The sequence below is a fragment of the Anser cygnoides genome, chromosome 3 (genome assembly GCF_040182565.1).
Source record: "Anser cygnoides isolate HZ-2024a breed goose chromosome 3, Taihu_goose_T2T_genome, whole genome shotgun sequence".
Lineage (NCBI taxonomy): Eukaryota > Metazoa > Chordata > Aves > Anseriformes > Anatidae > Anser > Anser cygnoides.
This window is the reverse complement of record NC_089875.1, coordinates 13,551,948-13,576,520: the sequence shown is the minus strand read 5'-3', so window position 1 is coordinate 13,576,520 and position 24,573 is coordinate 13,551,948. Positions and strand designations below refer to the sequence as shown.

The 24,573-nt window shown below is 42.9% G+C and overlaps 2 protein-coding genes across 5 annotated transcripts; one reads left to right on the top strand and one right to left on the bottom strand.

Annotated features, from left to right (window-relative positions):
- Window positions 1-145: 145 nt before the first annotated feature.
- Window positions 146-20,778, bottom strand: DHX57 (DExH-box helicase 57). Of its 4 annotated transcripts, XM_048048324.2 has the most exons (25): window positions 20,750-20,778; window positions 20,527-20,633; window positions 18,879-19,141; window positions 18,112-18,264; window positions 17,667-17,837; window positions 16,168-16,979; window positions 14,736-14,929; window positions 14,049-14,170; window positions 13,588-13,783; window positions 12,680-12,804; window positions 11,546-11,679; window positions 10,846-10,900; window positions 9,580-9,782; window positions 8,426-8,542; window positions 7,974-8,070; window positions 7,066-7,239; window positions 6,619-6,819; window positions 5,874-6,150; window positions 4,650-4,745; window positions 4,469-4,552; window positions 4,193-4,330; window positions 3,779-3,853; window positions 3,167-3,301; window positions 1,959-2,159; window positions 146-1,866 (listed from the first exon to the last, which is right to left on the bottom strand). In XM_048048324.2, exons 3-25 carry the CDS (start codon window positions 19,130-19,132, stop codon window positions 1,723-1,725), a joined length of 4,158 nt encoding a protein of 1,385 aa, XP_047904281.2. In that variant the 5' UTR covers window positions 19,133-19,141; window positions 20,527-20,633; window positions 20,750-20,778; the 3' UTR covers window positions 146-1,722. The 4 variants fall into 4 exon arrangements, with proteins under 4 accessions (XP_047904281.2, XP_066851573.1, XP_047904279.2 ...); XM_066995472.1 differs by lacking the exons at window positions 20,527-20,633; window positions 20,750-20,778 and adding an exon at window positions 19,766-19,784; XM_048048322.2 differs by lacking the exons at window positions 20,527-20,633; window positions 20,750-20,778 and adding an exon at window positions 19,406-19,726.
- MORN2 (MORN repeat containing 2) lies at window positions 19,759-24,202 on the top strand. Its single transcript, XM_048048327.2, has 5 exons — window positions 19,759-19,865; window positions 20,046-20,096; window positions 20,543-20,649; window positions 21,690-21,826; window positions 23,997-24,202. Exons 1-5 carry the CDS (start codon window positions 19,859-19,861, stop codon window positions 24,097-24,099), a joined length of 405 nt encoding a protein of 134 aa, XP_047904284.2. The 5' UTR covers window positions 19,759-19,858; the 3' UTR covers window positions 24,100-24,202.
- Window positions 24,203-24,573: the final 371 nt, after the last annotated feature.

The window sequence follows — 24,573 nt, the reverse complement described above, 5'->3', positions numbered from 1 at the left end:
GAACCTGTCACATCCTCTGCTGTCCTGCATCCTCTGCTCTCACCTCACCTTAGCTTCAGGCAGAACGTACGTAGTACGTAGTTGGGAGAAGTCATGCAGAACCTACTTGAGCACTGGTTTCCATCCAAAGCACTGCACTCCTTGGTGAGTGAGAAGTTCTTTTATTCAAGAGGGATACCGTTCAGAAAGCGTACAGAAATCTGAAGAGAAAGGGGAGCCATTCCTGTTGCACTCCCCAGCCACCCTGAATGCAAATACTACTTGCTGACCCTTACAAGAGTGACTGCCAGCGCTGTACAGAAGCAATACCGTGTCTGATGGTGCCACTTCATGTGGAGCTAGTGGCTGCACGCTGTCTTAACAACACCTGGAGTATTCTGCCGAAGTGCTTTAATATCCCCCAGGATGACCAGGCCTTAAAACAGCTCTTTGCTAGACTCACAAAAACCAAGCGTGAGCATCCAGCTGTGCTGTTAGAGGAATGTGGTGCTACTGGTGTTGACCGACTCTTCTCCCAGCACCAAGGTGCAGGCAAGGTACAGCCTTTTGCAGGTGAGCACACTGCAGAGCCCATCCTACTGTACCTTTAGGCAGCCTTGGCACACCTTCGTGACCTTTTTCTGCCTCATGCAAGGATGTGTTGCTGTGAAACCACTTCTACATAAATGTGAATATCTTGAAAAATGCCCCCCTGAGCTTGAAGGCTACTTCTAGGCAGGTCCTGGGGTAGAGAGGGTTGCTCTGTTTCTGCTACCACCGCTGACAGCAGTGTTCTTTCACTTAAGGCACTCGCTGTTATTTGCAATTGCTATTACATCAAACAGCTCAGCTGTAGTGATGTTAAGCACCGCAAACAAGCCAAGTCAAAGAGAAGTAAAGTCATCATCACTGTAGCATTCTTCACACACTTCTGTTACCCGTCTGTCCTTCCCCAGATCAAGGCTGTCTAAAAGCTTCCAAACAAAAAAAATCTTCCAGATGTATAAGGGGGGGCAAGAGGAATACCACCCCCCAGAAGTTCAACAGCAAGCAGTATCAGCCATCCAAGGATCCATTTTTAATGGGCTGCAGCAGTCCATCTCAGCTGTTTTCCAGAGCTCAGGGGCTCCAAAGCCCCTCTTTCAGGGGAAACAGCCACTTTTTTCCTGCAGTTAATACATTCCAACCACAGCAGTCTGCACTGATCCAGCAAGTTACTCCAACTGAACTTTTACAGTATCTCATTTTAAGGGCTTTGGGTTAAACTGGAAGCAAATCAATTCCTGTTCAGCCAAGACTGACTACATCGGTGAAGTCTTGGTCAAAAATGTTGAGGTGAATTTCAACTGATTTAAAGAGCAGCTGCTTTCAGACATCATTATTACAAGAAGCAGCTAGGTAGCGGTATTTTTGTGACCAGAAAACATTCCTAGTATGGTTTTGCAGAAAAACACTCTGCTTTTCTTAGTGGAGGTGTCGGTTCCTCCTGTAAGATTTACCCTTTTCCCATGTCCCAGTGTGGACTGTAAACCACGTTATTTTCAACAAGAAAGCTCTCTGCAAACAGTCAAAAAAAAAAAAAAACAAAAAAAAAAACACCTGTCAACAGCACGGCTGCCAAGTTGGTCTTCCAGAGATCAGCGCCGTGTTTTGAGACAATAAATACATAATAAAGACACCGACGTTACTTGGTGTGGTCTCAGGCAGTAGCAGACTGAGTTTTTACAGAGAGCTGTGCACACATCACTGCGTGGTCACAAGCTTTACAATCATACCAATGATCCGAGAGCCACGGGGGCACATGCATAAATCCATGCTGGGGTTCTTGATTTTATCCTGCAGCAACTGGTCCAGTTCACAGCGTAGCTCTTTCACCAGCTCGGCGACCTAGCACGTGTGGTAAAACGCAGAGGTGAGCGTAAGGCTCCTGAAATGCAGTTCCTGCACTGCACTGCCAGCATTCTCCCTTCTTTTGTTACCTGGTGAGAGGCAGCCACGAAGCGGATCCATCCGTCATCCAGAGAGATGACAAATTCTCCCTTCTGCAGCTGCATGTGAACCTGCCCGCCTCCGAGCAGGACCAGCGGGTACACGGATACCATGCTGCAGTCTCGGATGAACACGCGGCTGGTCTTGATCTTCTCGTGATACACCAGGTAGGGGCTCTCAAAGTGCCGAGTCTGGAACGGCAGAGCCCCAAAGGCTGTGGTTAACTATCGAGCACTTGTACACAACACCATTGTTACAGCACCACCTCTGTTTTGACCTGCTCGAGCAAATATGGGATTGCCTGCCTCTTCTAAAGCTGAGAGGAACAGCAAATGTACCTAAATGTGTCTGCATGATTAACAGACTCTCTCCAATCCATGAGAGCTGCCATCAACTTTGCCAATTATCCCTTGCTCCTTCCCCCTTTGCAGTGAGCATGTCAGCAATCAGCTAAGTTATCAGTTGCCTCAAGGCCCCAAATTCTTTTCATGCTATGGAGATTTTTATGTGTGCATTTGTTATGTTCTTCTTAAAACAAGCATGATGAACAGTTCAAAGCCTTTATAATCCCAGTTTACAGTTAATGATAAAAATCCCATGCTTTAAGCAAGTAATTTATAACCTGGAAAAGCACTGAATCATCAAAGATGGAGAGAGACGGACAGGCAAGTGTTACCATACATCATGGCAGAGATAGAAGAGCTCTTACCTAAAAATAGCTATTAAGCTAGAAAGAAAATTAACTAAATTTGAGGAGCCATGGAGAAACAGAGTATACCCATGGATTATGAATTATAGATTACAACTAATAAATAACAGTTGATGAAACAAAGCCTGAGGAGGGGAGGGGTTGGGTTACCTACATGTACAAAGTTGCTACACACATGCCATCTCAGTACAGAGGGAAAGCCAGGGAAAAGCATTGCAACGGCATTTCTGTGTGCAGCTTTGTAGACACAGTTATAGCAAAACATGCTCTGCATCTGCTAAGTTCCACTCCAGAAGTTGGAGTTTAACTGTGTGCCCAAGAGGATGCTCTTAACTCTGGAATACACCGTTATTTATAATCCTAGCAGGGGGGCTATTCAATCATGAATAATTTTTAAACATCAAAAGGGACCCTCGCTAATCTCAACTCTTCAAGTAAAGGTGATTTCTTTTTATAAAGACAGTGTTTGTAGAAAAAAAAAATCCTGACCTGATAATTCACAGATGAAGGGTGAATGTGAACATAACCATCATTTTTGGTAACAAACTTCAGCTCCTCTGCTTTTGGTTGCATTTTGACCGCTCCTGTACTGGTCTTCTGGTATTTGCCCTCTGGCTTTTTCACCTGTAAGGTAGGACAAAAATTTGGAGAAGTCTACTGTACCAGAAAGCTGAATTCACCTTTTTTAACTTATGTTTTAATTTCATCAACAATAGAAATTCTCGAGTAGTAACAAGTCAAGTCACTAGAGACAGATGATACACTCCAGGTGCTGTCTAAACTCTCACAGTTCATTTGTAACCAGGATCTTACAAAAAAATGTAATTTAAAGTAGGTTCTTAACAACACTTGCTGCTGGCATATATGTGACACTGAAAGCTACTGCAGGAACAGCAACAGTATCAAGCAATACAAAGGGAATGTGGTGACCTGGCTCTGACACTACAAGCCGCAAACTTTTGGCAATCTAAACGGGGCTCAAGTCTGCCAGTCGGCCCACGCTGAAAGCCGGCAGTGTGGATGTGCTGCACAGCAGGAGTGTTCTTCTGAATGAAATGAAAGAACTTAAAGAAAAAAAGAAAGAAAAAGGCATTCTTTTACCTGGACAACGTTGGGATACAGCGCAGCACACAACATAGCTGAGATCAGCTTGATGTTCTCTGCATTCGAATTTGCCTATTAAGTTAATGCACAAATTAGGTATCCTATGAGTAAGTCAAAAGACAAAGCCCCATTTCTGGAATGAGTCAATCACTGAAACCAGTTTCCTTCTATAGCAGCACTGCTGTGTTTTACAGGGAAGGACCAGTTTTTGGTCCTAAGGTCTCAGGCTAGACTGAGGCTATCTTGCCCCCTCCATCAATTTGGAGCAAAATTGGAAAGAAACCACAAATTGTCCCAAAGCACAGTGAGGCACCACAGCTACCAAGCCCTTACCACCCATCACGTAGCCCTGGAAGATCTCTCAACGCAATTCTGTTCCCAAAATACGGTCTGCACTAACACTGACATTACCTCTTCTCCTGTGGCATCCAACACACCATCGCCTCCTTGGGACCACTTCCTCTCAATGTCCCGGGCTCTTAATCCCTCCTTCACAAACCCGATGTCAGAAAGCAGTTCTGTGAACTGCCTTTTCAGACTGGCAATTTCCTACAAACAGACAAAGAAAATTTGGTGATGTGTGACCCATGGAGACAAGAGAGTCTTAACAAGTTCTCAGCTGAGGCACCAGAACTCCCCCTTGGCGTCTCAACCAGTACCTGCAGGAGGCAACAAAAACTGACTTACCTGAAGAACTCTTCCTGATAAGAAGTTCTCCCTGCAGTAGTTGTAGCTTGCTTGAGACCCCTCTTTGGTACTTAAACGCCATCCCTAATTGAGAGGATGGGGAAAACCTTAACTAAAATATAACAGCTTGAATTTCAGTACATCACAAACCTCTGACAGAGGCTACTGACTTTTAGCTCACCTTATAAGCCTGGAGAAGAGCCAGGTAGTCGCTGTTTCCTACTGCAAACTCTAACTTCTTTTTGTTTGCTTCTTCCCTTTTGTCCCAAGGGGACACCTAGACAGGCAGTAACAGATTAATCCTCTCACTCTCCTCACAATGCAGACATGGCATCCCAAGAGCTGCATGGTACACCACCTCTGGTAATTTGACAGCAGCTCACAGGTCAGCCCGAAAATTGTCCCCGTAGACAACACAAAGTAAGAGGCGTTCAAAAATGCCCAGTCAACAGCAGAGTACCTAAGCGCGTTGCCCTGCCTAACCCCAGGAGATCCAAAGGCAAATTTGTGATTGAGCACTTCACAGAAATTATTAACTCATGGCACACGGCCGAAGCGCCAAGGTGAAAAATACAATTTGAAAAATCTTAGCAAGTTAGTGGAGCCGAAGCTCGTATAAGAATGCTTGTAATAGAGAAGAGCACAGCAAGTCTAAAATCCACTTGAGTCAGAGAGAAGGTGACAGTAACTTGGGAAATTCAAGAAGCTGGGACTAAGTTATTCTGTTTCAGAATACAGAGACTTATATAATGCCTGGACTTACAACGCTGTACAAAATCTCTTAGAAGCATAAGGAAAACAAAATGCAATTTAATAACTAGAACAATCTATTCCCATTTCTTTCACAACTATCCTTAACATAAACTACTTGCACTCCTAATGATAGCAAATCAAAACCTTAACAAAGTCTGATTTTTCACGCAAGTCCACATTGCAACAGAAGATTAACAGTAAGAGCACCTGTAAGCACAGCGGCTAACTCAAAAAGCCTAAGTGAGAGTGAACATACAGAAAGATCGAATCTGAACTCTGTATTCATAGCTCAGACGTGCCAGCTTCATTATCTTCACTATTTTGTCATTATTTCTAACGGCTTCTAACATTCACTTTCAATTTTTACACTAAATCTGGGCACAACGGATTGGCTGTACTTACTCATTCAGATTAAAACTAATCCCCACATTGTTCCTACTGCTCACTCACAGATAACGTTCATGTCACTGTTGCATGATTTTGTTCATCTGCTTATAACGACTTTTAACGAGCAATGCGTTAACATACAAACAAGGTAGGCTAAAAAGAAGAATTAAAATGCTCAAGTGTTGTATGCGGCCAGTTTCAACAGCATTCACTGTTGTATGAAAGCACTGCTTTCAAAGCCAGGAGCGTGGTTAAGATTACTTACGAAAGGTGACTTGAACGCCAGACTGGCCGCTATAGTTAGTGCAGGATCCAGGCAGCGGAAGATGGTGCCAAACAGCATGAGTTTGCCGATCCTGACATCAACGGGCAGGGAAGCCAAGTGATATCCCAAAGGGGTGAGCTTTTCGTCTGGAGTTAGCGCTCCCAAGTCTTGTAGTCGCAGCTTTGATGCCCGCAAAGACTCAGTTCTAGGGGGCTCAATTAGTCGTGATAAGACAGAGTGAAGACTCTGTGCAGAAAACATCTCCAGAATCTTAATTCTTAAGGAGGGAAAGAAATTAAAAAGAAAAAAAAAAAAAGCAGCTTAGTTCTGTACACAGGACACACGAGCAAGGGTTTATCATAAAACACACTTCTAAGGGAAAATGTAATGTACGGAGACAAACATCTACTGTGGGTCTGGAGTACAGGAACCCAACCGTCTTCTCAGGTGACGAGAGACCTTTTTCTTTTTCTTATTTATTTTTCTTATTTATTTTTCTTATTAGACCTTGTCTAATAAGAGCTAAGGACTGAAGAAGGATCGGGAGACCTGGGGGAGCATACAATTAGATCTCTGGATGCAGAAGCCACGTGATAGCAAGATCAGGAGAACCTGACATCTCCAGAGCAAGTCTCTTGGTTTCCTGATTCTAGAAACTACTTGGTAACAGATGCTCCCTGCGGTGGAGAAAGGACATTCTGCACCCTGGCTCTTCCAGGCAATAGAGGAACTGCTAACAGCTCACCTTAGACAAAGCTGCTCCAAGGGCACTCTCTGTATTTCTGGTAACTGCTCTTTTATGAGCTGATGGTTATAGTGGTGGCTACTGAAAAGATGAAAGCAGACACCTGAGGCTACACGGCCCGCTCGACCTTTCCTTTGCAGAGCATTGGCCCTGGACACAAACGTGTCTTCCAGACTTTCCATTCCTTTGCTTGGGTCATATCTAGAGGAGAGCAAGAAACAGGTTTACATTCAGGAGCACGGAGTGAACAAGCTGGAGCTCAAGCAGACGGATGCTGCCAACTTCTGTATGGATACGGTTCCCACCCATCGCTTTGGATCTGGGTCCAGACTGGCTCCCCCACTTTGCAGCAGCTTTCTGCAGATCAAGCTCCCCTAAGTTTTTCCCAGCTCTTTGGAAAGCTGAAGTATGCAGCTCAAGGCACAGAGCAGGAATGAATCCCAGTACCTTTTCTCTTTCATTTTTCCAGAATCAATCACATAGACCACATCGTCAATGGTGACAGATGTTTCTGCAATGTTTGTAGAGATGATGATTTTGATAACTCCTGCAGGAGGCCTGAGGAACACAGACTGCTGTTCTTCACTGGACAGCGAAGAATGAAGCGGATAAACAACACACCTGGAGGAAAAGTATGAGAGCACGCTCAGTTCATCTTCAGCTTTTTCCCTCCTGGGAACTGTCTGCCTGTACGTACTTTTGCACAAGATACTGCACACAGCCATTCAAAGAACAGCAAACTACTCTGCCGTATCACCTTTAAACACGTTCTAATGGAAGGTGGAGAAATTTTCAGAAGGGAAAGGTCTCGGAATTGAGATGAACAAAAATTCTCTTTTGAAGAGCCCAGAACATGCCATTTGTAAGGCCAGGCTGGAAGAAATCACTCCAGTCAACATTGCCACAGACATCTGTGTGACAACAGTTTAGACAAAGAGATCCAGTTACACCTCCACGTAACAATCTAACGCCAAATACAACCACAATAACAGCTGAAGGCATTTCAGCAAACCTTCTGCAAGAGAACAAGAGCTGAGGTGAAGTTTTCAGCAGTTCCCTGGATCTTGCAGAGCACAGAGTGGAGAACACTCAGCACTAGGATCTCTGAGAACCACAACTTAACCAGATTAATAAAAACTGACACCTTTCAACTTCCTGAGCTGAGGAGAAAAAACAAACAAACAGAACAAGTCACTATGATAGTAGAATAGGAATTACCTTGACTGGGACCTTCATATCACAAACCCATACATTTAATAACCTTTATTTGTCCCCGGATGAAGGTAGGCTTTGTGCAGGAAGCCACTCTTTATTTACGGGTAAAGACTGATAATCTGGGAGCTTTTCTGCCTTACCTATTGCTGTGCCTGTTATTAAAAAGGGCGTTAGACTGGAGCTGCTCATAAAGCATCTTGATTTCTGCTAGACCAGGCAAAAATACCAAGACAGCACCTAAATATGTCAATTTAAAAAATAAAAATAAAAATCAGTCAACAGAAATGACAGCATATGTTGTTATTAACATGCAGAAGGCCCAAGGCAAAACTCCAGTTTTGGCAGTTATTGTACAAGAAGCGTATGGGCTGCAACAATTCCTCATCAAAGACTTTCCAAAGCAGACAATTCTCTCATCTTCCCCATCCTATGCATAGCAGGGGCTTTGTTACTCAGACAGAACTTTTTTTTTCCCCAAAAGTGATCAGTGAATACAGAAACTTTGCATGCAAAACATTAGCTTGGGGCCGTCCACAAGCACACAGCCTCCATGAATGTACTTCTGTTTTTCCCTCAAGGACAGTGAAATTACCTGGGGGGTACGAATGTTTACCAGCAACTATCCACTCCAGCAAGGCTTCAATTAATTCCAGATTAACCTTGTCCAAATCCATGACAGACATTGTTTTCAACACTGTCTTGTTAACCCCTGGGGAAAAAGAAATAAAACACATGGTTAAGTCCATCTCTCATAAAGCACACATGCTGGATACACTGAACCACTGTGGCTGCACAGCCAGCCGCACCTTGGCTTAAACAGTATCTTGCTGAGACTAGGCAGAGGTAGCCTCGTAAGTCACCCAGGGTGTCACATTCCCCCTGTTGTGCTTTCCCCTGTTCCAGCTCTTCCCTTCTTTTCTCGTGCCTTACCAGGGCTCACACCCGCCCTGCACAGAGCCTAGACCAGGATTTATCTACCAGCAGAACGACACGTGCACATTCTAGCGGTAAGAGGAGATGAAAGCCTTCATACAGTCGTCTACTGATACCTTCAAGACTACATTCTCAAGCTCTCCCTTCTCCCTTCCAGTGTTTCTTACACCAACTCAAAACCAGACCAATTCCATTCCCGTTCTGAGATGCTGACTGTTCAGCAGGAATCTGAAGAGCAATCGAGAGCAATGACTCTCGCTCATTACCACTGGGAAGCTCACCACAAGGGTGTGCAGAGAGGAGCTCTTCAGGACTAAGCACAGGGATTATTGTGCTGTAGAGAGTGTGTGAAGTTAATGGAAAGGTCTCCCCCTCTCATTAAGCCTTTCGCAGAATGGCTTCTTTTCTCAAGGAAGGCTTGTGATAATGAAGTGATCTCGTTGGTGCTTGAGGAAGATGCATGCTGTGCTTTATGTAAAGCTGCTTCGGCAAGAACAGGTAAAGAGGAGAAAGTGAAAGTCAACCAGGCATCTGAAAAAAAAGGTAGCTGAAAATTGTCCCTTTTCAGATGTTTAAAACCAGTTTGCAGCCAAGATGTTTGTTCTAGTTTAAGAGAATGGTTTCCTTTTTTTTTTTTTTTTTTTTAAGCTGACAGGAGGTTTCTAATTTCACCTAGAAAGTAGCAATCTGCTTAATTTCACCACCATGGAACTCTGAATAATATACATGCAGTCAGCATACAATATTATATGCTAGCATACCATGCTGTTGTACAAATGTTATACGCCAATTTATTAGATTTAAGGAGCTCACCTTTATATCGTGTCAGAAGCTGCTTCAGAGTTAATTTTTGGTCTGGGTCTGAATCCTTGACAGCTGTGTCAGTGGCTTCCAGAAGGCCAGCACGTCTCAGATCCTCCTCTACTTCTTCAAATGCTGTTCTTCTGTGTCTTCCATTCAGTTTGTTTTCTTGCTTTATCTTGCGCCTGTAGGGACTGCTGTCCTCTAAAACATACCTGAACAGCAGAAGAATGTTCAGTGGCAAAGAAAGAAGCCTAACAGTCTCGACGTAATAATTAGCTACAGAGATACGGTATCAAAAATATACCAAGTTCCTCTCAGTTTTATTTAAAAGGCAGCTGCAAAACCAGAGGGAGTAAAAAGACTGGGAATTTTACTTCACACTTATTTCAATTCATGCTACTGCTCCACCTCCATTCTAAGGACAGGAAAAGCAATACTTCTGAACTGGATTCAATTTTACTGGTGGAAAGGCATGGGTAAGCAAGCTGTTAACTCCCTGTGTAGCTAAAGTATTTGGTAGCTTTGACTTTAGGGCAAGGGAGTTCCAGAATAGACTGATGGTCAAAAAAACCTGATCACTTGTAGTGCAACTCTCTCTCTTCTGAGCGCTGACATTTTTAGCCAGCCCTGGGGGTAAAAGGAGAGGTGTTCTGCCATACTGGGATGTTAAGTCTTTTAAAAGCTGTCATGACAAATACTAGGACCGCAAATGTGATCTTAATAGCTAAGCGGGCAGCTCAGAGCAACAATCTGCAAATAATTTACAACAGCTGATCAATTTACTATCTCAAATATCTGAGCAGCTGGGACTCTCCAGTAGCTACAGCTGATAACAGAAATCACTGTCTCACTTTCTGCTGCAAGATGAGGCTTACAAATGGGAACTGTTTGGTACCACGCATCTTTCACCTTCAGTGCTGGAATCTAACTTCACATTTCTTGTGCTTGCCGATGTCTAACCACCACCGAAACGAGTGGATGAGAAGTCTGTCAATACACAGGCACTGACAAACTCCTCACGGCAAAGTTCACTTATTCTTGAGTGCTTACGTAGTATCTAATTTAGAAAGGCTTTTTGGCATAGGCATAGACCCCACTGAAGTATAAGAAGTATCTTTTACAGTCAGTGCTTTAGCAGAACTCCAGGACTGCAGGTGATGGGGAAATTTGAGAGGATCTCATTTTTAAATTTACGTACAGATCTAGTGCAGTCTCAAAGCCAACCATGCAACCTCAAATACCAAATACATCCGAGAACATTTGGCAATTCCATACCTCGTCATTGCAATCACATCTTCCAGAAAAAACTGATCCACAGGAAACGTTCGACCTAAAAGGAAACGCAAGAATAAATCTACATGCCACACAACACCCACAGAAGAGTGAAAAGACAAAAGATGACCCTTATTTCACACAGGTTATTATTTTACACACTGGCCTCACAGCTTTAATCCCTACTCCACCTCTGTGACCGAAGAAAACGAACGGGGGACTCTCTGTCTGTACTGTGCTCTTCACTGTAATTTCTGTCTAAAGCAAGCAGTGTATGTTTTCCAAGCATGGTTTGGTGACAGGCACACACACTGTCAGAGGAGGGCTGATACGCTTATGGGAAGTTTCAGCTGTGGTGAAATTAGCTCAGGGAACCATGCCATGTGTATCTTGTCATTTTTGGCTTTTTGGGAAGGATATTCTGCTGGTGTAAAGCAAGCACCAAAAACACTCAATTTCCAAGACTTTTCTCATAAATCTCATGAGTCTTTCCTTCTAAGCGCTTGTAATCATAGTTCTTGTAGAAATCCTCATCTTGCCACTTTACAAAATTAGCCCTTGTCTGAAGTCTGAGTTAAAATGATCTTTTTACTATTCACCACTGATTTGCACAGGAATAAAAAACACCTCACAAGCAGAAAAACTGAAACCAAACCTCTAAAACAACAAATGTTGACAAGATAATAAAAATGACTGTTTTCACCTGGTATGTTAATAATTGGACAGGAGTGAAAGTACTGAGAAAAAAGCTCTGCATTCAAGGTGGCACTCATTAGTATAATGCGCAGGTCTGGCCTCTGAACCATTATATCCTTCAAAACCAGCAGCAAGAAGTCACTGAAGAAAACAAGCAAAAAGACATTTGAATTTCTCCAGTGTTAGCTTTTAGATCTCCTTTTATCCTCCCTATTCTCTCCACTTTCACAGTGTTTTCAACAGCACAGCAGTACCATCAGATCAACAACATGAGCTTCTCAGAATGGATGGAGGCTAATAATGCAGTATATTAACGGAAGCCAATCTGCTTATTTTCTGGCTTTTCCTTACTAGAGGGTAAGGATTACTTGGCAAATTTATTTAAACAATGAAAAGCTCTGGTTACATTATAAATTAATTGCAATAATGACAAGAGCACTAGATAACAAACTAACTGAAAGTAATAAATGAGTCATTTTTGCTCCTTCCCTACTGGAAGAGCCTCTTGAACTTATCCACTCTTCCCTGCTCACTGTATTTTCCCCTATATATTATAGCTTTTGTGGCATGCCTAGAGAACAGGCTTCCAAATGATTTTAGATGAGAAGAAAGAAGAAATCTTGAGAGATGCACATCCTTTTACGAGGCTAAAATACAACCTGAGCTGTAGAGTAACAGGTCACAGTCAAAGTCTCCTCAGAACCCACTGCATTTCAGTGTTTCACAAGGAAAGCATCAAAGAAAAGGGCCCTTGCCACTTAGTTTTCAGAGAGAAAAAAAAGCTCCCAAAAGGAGGAATGTGAAGAATTAAGGTATTTGGTAAAAGCTGAAACGAAGGAGGAATAAGAAGCAGACAACTGTGGTTAAGAAGTTACAGACCTCTCCAGCCCTATTCAAAACTTCTTTTCAACAGCACTGCCAGGTACTGGCAGATTGGAAGCACAGAAATTAAGAGAGATGTGCTTTCTTTGCAAACTGCTACAACACAACATCCTGTTGCCCCAAAACAAAAACCTAAAACCGGACTCCTCCCACTACCCCACATTACTGCCACGAATGACTTCAGATGCTTGGATCTTAATCACCTTTATCCTTCTGATTGCGTTTCTTCATTTTGCTTACGGGATAAAAGATTATTTACCTTTCTTCCGTTCGTTCGTGAACTTCATCGACAATAACATGCGTGATTCCCTGCAGTGTCAGATCTCCTTCCAGCCTTCTCAACAGCACACCAGTAGTGCAGTACAACAGTCTGGTAGCTGAGGACTGGAAAGGTGAAACAAAGCACTTGGTTGAACTTTGCACAACTTAATATAGTGCAAAGAGAGCGCCACTGTAAAGTGTTCAGTTTCAGCTGACTGCCAGCTATGACAGACGGGAAACATACAATTCTTGCTGGAGACAGAACCGGACAATTTTTCTTTGATGACTATACCTTAAGAGTATCTGCTTCTTACCTAAGAGCATTGCTAACTATAACATGTAAACAAAGAAATCTGAACTGTTTTTCCTTTGGAATTTGCTTTGTGATAAAAAAACTCAGATCTCTGTCCCTAGAAAGATTCAATGAATCTGAGCATGCAATTTTACACATATTTCTTGGAAAAAAGCAATCAGCTGGAATGAAGATAAAATTTCACTTCCAGGACACCGGTTTAAATTCAGTTCCTCCTTCTGGTTGACTGATGCTGTAAGCTTCAATCTCCACTTGGAGACAAATGGGAACAGAGATGTGGAAATGAAGTCAGCAGCCTCAGACAACCTTTCCGAGGACAGAAGTATTACTCATACCCTCAGACCCTTCATCCACAGTCTCAACAGAAACAACACGACAAGTCACAGTACTTCCACTCTCATTCTGTAAAGCAGACCATGCAAATGGGGATGAAATAAAACAAGATGTATTTTACAATATAATATAAAACAGCTGATAAACACTTGCTGATCTTACTATATAGTGGATACAGGACAGAGATTCTGTATGCTAGACAAACACCACACATGTTTTAATAGAACTAAATGAAAAGCCAACAAGCAAAGCATACATGCCTTTACGCTTTCTAGGCGGATCTGATATCCGACAGTCAGCCCAATCCGTTCTGTTCTTTCTTTGGCTACACGTTCAGCCACTGAAATGGCAGAGATCCTGCGAGGCTGAGTACAGATGATGTTTGCAACTTTGTTTGGAGAACCTTGCAGTGAAGCATCCAAAATAAACTGAGGAATCTGAGTGGTTTTCCCACATCTGCATGACAAAATCAGGCATCAATTAAAAGCAAACAAACAAATAAACAAACAATAAATATCTTCCACCCACATCGATTAAGATGACTGTATTCCACTTGAAATTTGTTTCGTTAATGTCGTATTTTATACAAACCTTGTCTATGATTGCTGTCACTGGTCATGGATGAACTACAACCCTAGCCTTTTCAAGACACGGCTACGTGTTGCATTCTTCTGTGTATAGTTTGATACATGAAGTCTGTTATGTACAACCACACCCTTACCCTGTCATGCCGCTCACGACAAGAACTTGGTAGCTCTTCATGAAATCAAGAATGGTTTCTCTTTCTTGCCATGCAGGGAGCTTCTGTCTTTCATGCAACATGGACTGGAAGCGTCTAGAAGACTGATACACAGAAAACAACATAGAAAAAATGGTACTTGTGGACAGTCCTGCCCTAGATTCAACGATTTTAGATGTTAACAGTCCTGGCTTTAATCTGACTTCCTGCATACAATAACCCACCATTTCTTTTCCTTGCATCATGTTTTTCTACGAAGTAGAGCAAAAGGATACATTCTAAAAAGCCAAACTGCTGCTGCTGTTATTCTCAGAAGTACTGAATGTATCTTAGCAAGCAGAAGTACTCTGAGCAATCTTCTACCAAGGTATACTCAGATAAAAGCTCCCAGATAAAAACTGCAATTGGTTTTTCTTTTCTAACTCTGACAGCAGCAAAACTCAGCTTTGCAAGATTCCTTACTGGTTGCTCAAAGGCAGCAGAATTGTATTGATGAACTTGCAGCTTCTGCATCAAGACCAAGATGCAGAATGAATTGTTAGCTGAACTACTGGAAGATGAGCAGCACGGTAGTAAGAAAACAACTGGAGTGAAACAGCAGCTCCTTGTTTTAATATTTATTTCTCTAAAGCAAGCATGAAAACAGGTATTCTGTTCTGTATACTATACCTTTTTCAGCCGAAACTGCGTGCAGAGTTTAACATTTTCATTATACAGAGACTTTGCTTGCACGTCATACTTTCTGGAAAGTTTTTTCTTGAGGTTCACGTAACTCTCATTCTCCACGACAACTTGTTCAGGCTCATCTTCCTCCTCCTCTTCTGCCACTTCTTCTTCCTCCTGAGGCTCTGTCACTGTTGAGGCTTGAGACAGAGAACATACAGTTAGGTATTCTTATTATGAAGATACATGACCCCATCAGCACTGTAGAGAAAAGACGCACATTCCAGGAGCATTTTCAATAAAGAATGCTGCTAGGCAGGAGATGAGGATCTACAGGACAGTTTTTGACACGCATTTAGTTCAACACTACCAGCAAAGCTCCCCTCACCCTGTCAAACAAAGCACAACTTCTCCAGCTCCATTCCACTTGTCACTGCACCTGCACCAGCGCTGCTCTGCAGCACCATGGTCTGGGTGGCTGCGTGGTGAACCTGACTGGCAACATTTTGCCTTCCTGAGTGTTTTTCATCCACTGCAGCTCCCCTCTCCAATCCACTGCATGACCACTTCTATGCAGCACAATACTGCGATGGCAACGCCAGCCTAAACTAATTAAAACTACGCTTTAAGTGGTAGGCCACTGTCAAGTACTTTTAAACCAAGGCTGAAACTGGACCAGACACTTTGGTTCCTACTGTGTATCAAATTTCTATTTTTCTGTGGAGCTGTTAAAAAAAACAAAAGGAATAATCTGTTTTCACTATTCAGGTGCTCTAAAACGTGCTGCTGTTATTCTCACAAGCTCTCTTTAAACAAGTTTGCCTTAGATAAAACAGCTTTGGAATTGACAGCTAGGTCATCTATGCTATGAAGTTGCTTGTCAGCCTGCCATAAAAGACAGAGCGCTGCAACTCTCCCCCTAAAAAAAAAAGTACCAAGAGAACCAATGCAGACTTGTTTGCAACATTTACTCAGCTTTACATCCAACTTTACAAAATTAATTGTGAGGAAGGGTTGGTAATCGTATTTTTTCTTCTAAAAAGATGCTTCTCAATTGGTGAGTAGCAGATGCACAAAAGCTTGCAAACAACCTGCCCCACTCCCTTCCAAACACACAGCACGCCAGTCTTGGTGAGCTCACATCCCACCTCTCAATGGCTTTTTAATCGAGCGTGTGGGAACAGGCCTCGTTCACTCTGCCAACCTGAAGTCATTACTTCTACACCCCTTTAGCTCACTTCTCGCCAGCAGAAAACCCTTCTGCTGCAGCTTTATTAAGAAAGGGACTTCCTGCAGCACAGGCAGATTATAGATCTGGCTCACCACATGACCTTAATTCCAGAAATAGATTTGGAAGAGGCGCCTGATTCTGCTCCTTGCGTTCTCCTTTTTTTTTTTTTTTTTTAACCCAGAACCCCTAGAGGGAAATTTGGTGTACCTTCTGACATTTGGTTTGAAGCAGACGTCCTCTCTGCATGTAGCTTTCGTGGAGGCGTTGCCAGCAGGGACACTGGAGGAGTGCTGTATTTGTGGTGAGTATTTTCAAGTAACTCGCTTATTTCAGATTCATCTTCTAAGCAAGTCACCAACGCGTATACCACAGGTTCGTGAGACTCTGCAGCTACCAAGGCCTTCCCAAAAAGGAATTCAGCAATGTGCAATCGACAGGCGAGAGGTAGATTCTCATCAGTGGAATAAAATGCCACAAGAGGTGCCTGCAGTGGATACTTGTTTTCTTCAGGAAATCTTACTTCGAGTTCATATATGGGACCATCACTGTTAGTTCTGAGATGAGAATCATCTACAGAGTTCTTGGCTGATCTCAGTGGGTGGTTTGGAGGGAATTCATGTCCGAATCTGCATTTTGAACCAAACTTGCAGCCTCCTTGGAGATAAAATTTACATATTTCTTTTGAAGTCTGCTTTGCTGTGTCCCTCGTACAACCACCCTTTTGTTTAGATTTGCTGAGCCTGTTCGTTAGGTATTCCAGTTCCAATCCAAAAGTCCAAACTCTGTTTTGAATTCTTTCTACAAATTTTTCTCCATAGATTGACCGGAGGACAAACGCCTCTTCTTGTCTCTGTTCTAAACATTCTTCTCGACTGGCCTGAGCAGCTGCTGTAGAAACCTGCATCTTCTCTCCATATCTCTCGGCAAAGCACTGCAGCAGCAAATGCTCCAAAGACGCCCCAATATTACCATTGCAGGATCTCAGTACGGTCCTACAACGCTCACTGTCAAAACCGTACCTGCAACAAAACAGAGACAACGTGGCAACAAGTGAGTGACAGACTACGAAACAAAATAACCACAGATCTCCTTCACTAGGCTGGCAGTAAGGAAGCATCTAAGGCATGAGATCCTATTGCTACTACTGAAAAAACAGAACTCCCACAGTCTGTTGTTTATAAGGTAATAAATTAGTTTATGGGGCAACTGTCTCGCATCTCAGAATGTAGCACATAACAGTTACATGGCTGTATTTCCCACTTGAACTGTATAAATAAAGCTCTTCAGAAAAAAAAACCTGAGTCCTCTCACATAGAAAATGCTCGCAAACAAAGAAAAAATAGTTAATAAATGTTCATATCTGAGCAAAATCGATGAAGAAAGATTACAAGTTTTCCAAATTATACCTATCTGAAGAAACATACATAACAGCAATGCTTCCTAAGCTTTCCCTAATACCGGTTTCATGATCTTAGAGGAAGAATTGAAAAAAAATCACTGTAAAAATGATAGAATGATTTATTTTCATAAAACCATTATTTCAAGTTCATCCAGTTGAGGATCAAATTTGCAGGAAATACAAGCCTAGCAGTTCAGCACATGGAACTTCCCTGGAGTCAAGCGGAGTTCCAAGCACTGAGGGCTTACAGTGCTGAGACTAACGATTTACCTCTTCGGGATACCAGTTATTCACTGAAAAGACTCACCTGGAGAGTTTGTGCACAGCAAACGCAGACACTTCACTTTCCACAATTTTGTGCTCAGCTGCCTCAGCAGAAGACCTTGGCGTTACGTCAGAAACTTCCTGATCTGCTGACCAGCACTGTTCATCATCAAGGTAATCAGGTTCGTCATCGTCTTCTCCAGAACCAGCTACTCTGATAAAAAAGAGTTATCAAATTAAAATGAAATAAGAAAAAATTGTATTGCTGAATAGACAAAAAATTATTCCCCTCTAATTTTAAATCCTCTACTCAAATGGGGAATTCTACTATTCCTTTCCCATAGTTAATATTGTAGAGGAACAGAGTGGACGTGAAATCACAGGATTTAAGATAATATTAAAAGTTAAGGGGTAAAAAAAGAACACTTTTTATTTCTACCAGTGTGCCTATTAAAGCGTCTAGAAGAAGTGCCTCTGTTTAAACTAACTCTGATTCAGGAGCCAGATCCTGCCCTTGAAGCTCCCGAAGAAGTTCCTTCACTCTTCTCTGATTCTCTGTTGTCATATGTATGGTCTGCAGAGGCATTTTGGCTTCAGGTCTCTGTTTCGTTTGCCCTCCTCTTCTGGCAGAGGCACTTGATCTGAAAATTAAAATTAAAACAGAACACAACAATGAGTTATTTGCCTGGTTCAAAGGATGCTGACTGAATAGGTATGTGAAGCTGAACGTTAGCATCCAACTCTGTGTTTCAAAGCAGGAAAAGGAAAATAGGACACTTCTGTCACCTAAGGAGTGTTCAGTTGGGTTCATTCTTACACGACCAGGATGTGTACACCTGTGTCTGTGCACAAACAGACGCATATATGGAGTTTATCCTATGCCACATGCAAAGTGATTTAGTAAACACTTTGCAAGGTTGTGCTCTTCTCAGACTAAGTACAGCCAAGTATTTCTAAGACAGATTGGTCACAATACATTCTGGATACCAAATTAATTTTAATCGTTCAGCTTCTTCTTTGGAATACAAAGAAATGAATATCCCATGTTTATTAGTGCCTTCTGATCAAATATGTTTTGAAATAATTTCATGGGCAAAGAAGAAAATCAGAGCTTCAAATCTTATTTTTTTTCTTAAAAAAAGAGCTTTCCCAGCTATAAAATGTTAAAAATTTAATCAAAAGATGCATGTAAAAATTGCTTCATTCTGAAACAGCTTCAGCATCCATTCACTGTTCTGCATATTCAAACACCTACAAATTAACAAAGGACCTGGTTTCCAGCCTTGGCTCCTCGAACAGACAAAAATCATCTCCATCGTCCCAGATTTTGGTTGAACACTTCCTATTTCCTCCAAGTTGAGACTTGTTCGAACGGCCACTGCTGCTTCCTCCTCTCCCTCTTCCTCCTCCTCCTCCTCCTCCTCCCCCTCTTCCTTTTCCTCCTCCTCCTCCTCTCCCTCTTCCTCCTCCTCTGTTGGGCTTTCCTCTTCTCTTTGCTGCTGAACTCATGTTCTCCTGCTGAGGAAGAGAAAAAAATAGCCCTTGTTATGAATAGTTATGAAGATGATTTAGCATGTCATAACTGAGCACACATCATTTGATCTTCCATGTGATGAGAGAACAACCATTCTCAAACCACATTTAATCACCTCAGGTATTTGTATGCACCTGAAGCAACGTACATTCCTCCAGAACAAGTGGTTTTAGAAAACAAAAGGGCTCCTAATCTTTCTCACAGCTGTTCTGACTGCAGGTCCTCTGAAAAAATACGGAAGAGCCTACCAGCAGCGCTGCCTAGCCCTGGCGCTCCGGTTATGTCACTCCGATGGCATTTCCTCGGACATGGCAGTGCAAAGGGCAAACCTTGAGGGGATCCTCCACAGCAGAGAGCAGCCTGTGCCCGGATACCTTTCACCCTGGGCGTTCGCAGGGCTGGGAGTAAAATCCTGAAGGGAGGCTGAAGGGAAGGGTGGGATGGTGATGGTCCTCAGGGTCCCCTCCGGCCCCAACCACCCTGCGCCTCCCCCAGAGCGGTGTCAGGGCAGCTCCGGGCCCTGTGGCAGGGGCTCGCCCCCAGCCCCTCGGCCTCCATCCCCCTTCCCCTTCCCCTGTCCCCCCCCCGCTCCCCATTCCTCTCCTCACCGCCCCGCCGCCGCTGCCCTGACCTGGAAGCGCCGCCTTCCCCTTCCGGGCCGCCCGCCCCCTAGCAACGGCGGACACTTCCGCATAGCAACCATGGAGGGTACCCTCCCCCCCAATAAACAAACAAACAAACAAACAAACAAACAAACAAACAAACAAATAAATAAATAACACCCCCTAAACAAGCACACAGAGAGCTGCTTGCTAATTCACGCTGATGGGGAAAGCTGGGGTGTCAGCTAACTGCAGTGACATATATTCTTTCTTTCTTTCTCAACAGGTGCTGTGGTTTTTAAAGTGTCCTTCACGTTCCCAAACAAAGACAAGTACGGTAAGGAACCCTCGTCCCGCACCAAATTCCTTTTGTCACCCTGCGTGAGGATTTTCAACCTGCGTGGGATGTGTGGGGAGAAATCTGCGCGCCGTCAGCGTGAGGGCTGCACAGATGACAGGCCGGCCAAAGCTGCCTCCCTCTGTCCACCACACGCCAAGGCAGGACCTGGCTCCAGGTTGTTTAAAGAAAAAAAAAATTCCAAGCAAACCCCTGGAATGGTCCACGGGGGTCTGCTCTGCCCCATCCCACCTCCCTGCTGGTGGCGAGGGGGGGAATTGCCACAGGCTGCTGCCAGCTGGTGCCTGCCCCGTGGGCCTTGCTCACCCAACAGACCACCTCTGGGAGCAGTCTGCAAGAGATGCAAGAAATGCCCTCCGGGATCTTTTTTTTTTTTTTGGGCTCAAATGATATTTTGAATTCAAAATACCTGGCTCGTTTCCTAGAAGGGGAGTGCAAAAAAACACCCACGGGTGTGCTCCAGAGAAACAGGCATGGAGTTCACACCAGCGCCAACGGAATGACGTACATAGGTACCTGGAAAAACGACAAGGTAATTTTAAGGATTCCTTCATTTCAAACTTTGTCTGGGCTTTGCATGGAGTGAGTCTTACTACACCCACCCTTAGATGCATGGAAAAGAAAGCCATTACCTGCAAAGGATCTCAGGCTCTTCTTCCACTAGGGAGTCTTGTCCCAAGCCAGCCTGAAGACTTCAGACACTTGGGGTATCGGGACATCTGCTGTGTCCTGAGGCTTCTACAAATACACTGGTCACTGCTGGCCCTGGTGAAACACTTGGGCACTGTGGTACTAGTGGTGCCCTTCATGGGTGGGCTGTGTGTGCATAGCTGGTTGAGCACAGCCTTTCTGCTTGTGTATATGCACCCCACACACCTCCCTTGACCAAACATGGGAGCTTTGGCTATTGATAGATATGCCACTAAACAGTAGCTGAGGTTACTGAGTTCACCAGGAATTAATTGTTAAGTACATAAAAAACGCTTATTTTGTTGATTCTGGAGATGTCCCTGAAACGAGACAAATAAAAGCCTGCAATTAAAAAGTAGCAACTTGTGGCTTTTTGAGATCTAGTCTGTCCTTTTCTCATTCTCATACAAAAATGTTTGTGCAGTGACAAGAATTAAGATTATGGTACAAACATGCTTTACAGATTTAAACCCCCAGACATGGCTTAGTCTGAAACAAATGAAAGATTTGCAATGCCTTGATCCACAGAAAGAAATTCCAGAAAATTTAATTAACCCCTCAGGCGGTCAGGGTAGATGAGTTATTTGTAGGGCTGGGGACAGCAGTTCCCTGTTGCACAGACTGTAAAGGTCCTGTGAGACTATCAGCAGAGGAAAGATTTATTAGATACTGTGACTGGCCAGAAACTCCAAGCTGTTATCTAAAATCCTTGTAGAGCTAGGAACCTGTCTAAATCTGAAAAAGAGTCACTGTCCTCTCCTCTTATCTGAATAAGATAGCAAACTCAAAGGCAGCAATCTGAAAAGATACTGTAATGGAAGGAAATACCATATGCATAAACATTAACCCTTTACTTTATCCATCATCTCTCATTAAATGCAGATGAATGGTACCGGAAGGCTAGAACATCCTTCTGGGGCAGTTTATGAAGGCGAGTTCAAAGACAACATGTTTCACGGGGCAGGAACCTACACTTTTCCAAGCGGAGCAAAGTACATTGGACCATTCAATGAAAACAAGTATGTTTGAAGCTGAAGAGTTCTGTAGTCTTTTCTATTAGTTTTGATTTGATAAGGCGTGAAGTCCAAATAAAATTCACCCAACATGGGAGTAGGTTTCTTTTGCTACCAGTGAAACTTGGGTATCTGAAATTGCTGATTCCAGTTGTATCCATCTCATCAGATCAGTTAAAAGCCAGTGATTCAAGCCCAGTCAGAAGTTTTCAAGGTGGTTCTTCCACTCACCCACTTGTTTTTGTGTTACCAGGTCTCCGGGCTCAGGCAGAGTTAAGAAGAAGAGAACAGTTCAGATAAATTTCAGAATTTTTTCATGCCTACAGACACATGCAGAAATACAGCACTGATTTGCACTGATAGTTTGCAAAGTTTTTGTTTACTTATTTTTGAGGTACAAATTCTGTAGAGAAAATGCAGAGGTTTATTTTTTATCACTCAGAATAAAATATTTTAGTGCCACTCATACAAAACAACAACTAGGCTAATTTCATTTAAATAAGGGTGTTTTGAATTGCTAAGACACCATCTTTTCCTAAAGCAAGAAGTTGATATCCACTTCATAATTCACAAAACAGATCTAATGAGAAAAATAACTGTAAAAATTCACATAAGAATGTTCACATTTATTTTCCTTATGACTCCTCTGTCAGATTTCCTAGGTTTGCTTTAGGTTTATTTTTTCTTTAAGTATCTCCACAGTCCAGTATCTGAAATAAATCAAAAATACATATGTGCAGTTAATATGTGGTCTTTCATCATAAAACATCCCTGCCTTGCTGCTGACCAAAAAGAACAGCCGTAGTAGTAGAAGTATGACCAATTCTGTTTTTAAATGATTAGACATCAAAGGAAGTATTAGCAAAATATACCTGAATGCAAAATATATTAACCTTTAAGAGGGGGGGGAATTAAAGACATTTTACACTATTACAGCGGCACGTTAAAATCTGCCACAGGGCTGCTGTCCTTTGCTGTCATACCGAATGTCAGATGTGAATTTGGTGTGAAGTCTGAATCTGAATACTCATCTCTGTAGTGAGGGCATTCAAGCAATAGATCACATACACAGCTTTTACTTTATGGGTGTTTCCTTTCAAAAATCTTAAGAGTGATGCCTCTGCTCCCATGGGAAAATGTAGCCCATTGCAAAGGGGCCAGCACCGTGCTTGTCACTGGTAGCTGGTAGCCTTTATTCAAACTAAAATGCTGGCATAGACGCACCCTAATTAGTAGGAGAGACCCAATCTTTGCCTGCCACTGCCATTTTCACCAGGAAATTAAGACTTTTCCTTTTTGATCCTGTTTTGTGCTTGTTAATACACACTGCTGCCTGACAGCCCAATGCAGGCTATTTTGCCCAGTTTGGGGATTGCCAGTTTCCACCTACTCATGCAGGCTGGGTGTCAGTTCACCAGATCACTGCAGCTTTCATGAGAGAACATAAATAGGCAGCACCACGGCAACTCGCTGTGACTGCTAGGTGCCTTCATTTTTTAAGGGAAACATACCTCCAGTAATTGGTTTTGGAAGTTATTTTCCCCTCATTTACAAGGGATGCTGATACATACATTTCTTCTTTATAGCAGTTTTCAGGTTTAACGATGAGCTCGATCACAGCTTTCAAAGATCAGCAGAAATACATGGTTTATGAGGACTCAGTTCACATGGCAGTCACTTTTTTTCCCCACTGGAGGCTGTAAATCCTTGCACTTTGTCCTAGCAGTAGAGAAGGATGGGGAAAGGGTGAGGCACGATGAATTTTTACAGCAAGGTCAACACAGTAACTGGCTGCACACACCTACACATCTTTAGGATGTCCCTCAAGGAAGTCAGAATCAACTTGATAGGACTTAATCTCTGATTACTTCAAATCATGACCAGATCTACAAAGTTTTTCCTGTACAAGCTACGTGCTAGCAGGATGTTAGAGTAAACATACTTTTGCACAGGAAGGCGTATGTTATTTGGCTGTCTAAGCCACGTGCTTAAGTCTTTTTAGCTTGTAGGTAGCTTTTATAAGTTACCACATGGGAGAAAGTTAAAGCAGGTATTTGGTCTGGATCGGGAAGGTTTTGATTCCTAGCACTTTGCTTATCCAGCTTGCACACACATCGCTGTGCTTCCACAAACTGATCACATTCTTTATTAACACGCTGGATTCATGTTGTTACAGGATGGAAGGTGAAGGAGACTTTATAGATGAAAACGGAGTGGCGTGGACTGGCGCTTTCACTGGCTCAGCAGCAGTGGGACTGAAGCAGAAGCTAAGAATGTAGCTATTTGGTCCTGACAGCAGCACGAGTCAAGGGCAGCCCTGGGATCACATTCTGGGTTCAACAGCTGTGATGAGTTTTCAACAGGCATTGATTTCTTCATGTATTTATTAAAAATAACTCCTGAGGATAGATGTCACTGGTAAATAAAATAAAGTTACTTTTCAGACTAGTCAGTTGAAGTAAACACCTTAAAGAAAAGGGATTGGAAAGACTGAATTTATAGGTAGAAAAGTTAATGTACAGAATTCCTTTTTGTTTTAACCTCAACTAGGAATTTCTTTCTCCCTGGGTTTCAAAAAAAAAAAAAGTCATCAACAAATGAAGCCTAATTTATGCTCAGCTTCTGTAACTTTCCCCAGAAAACAAAACTCCCCACCCACAAAAGCCTTTGCAAACACAGTGCTATGTTTGGACTAAGCCAGGCATTCCGCAGTGGGGTCAGGACAGAGAGCAAGTGCAGCTATAGCATGGCAA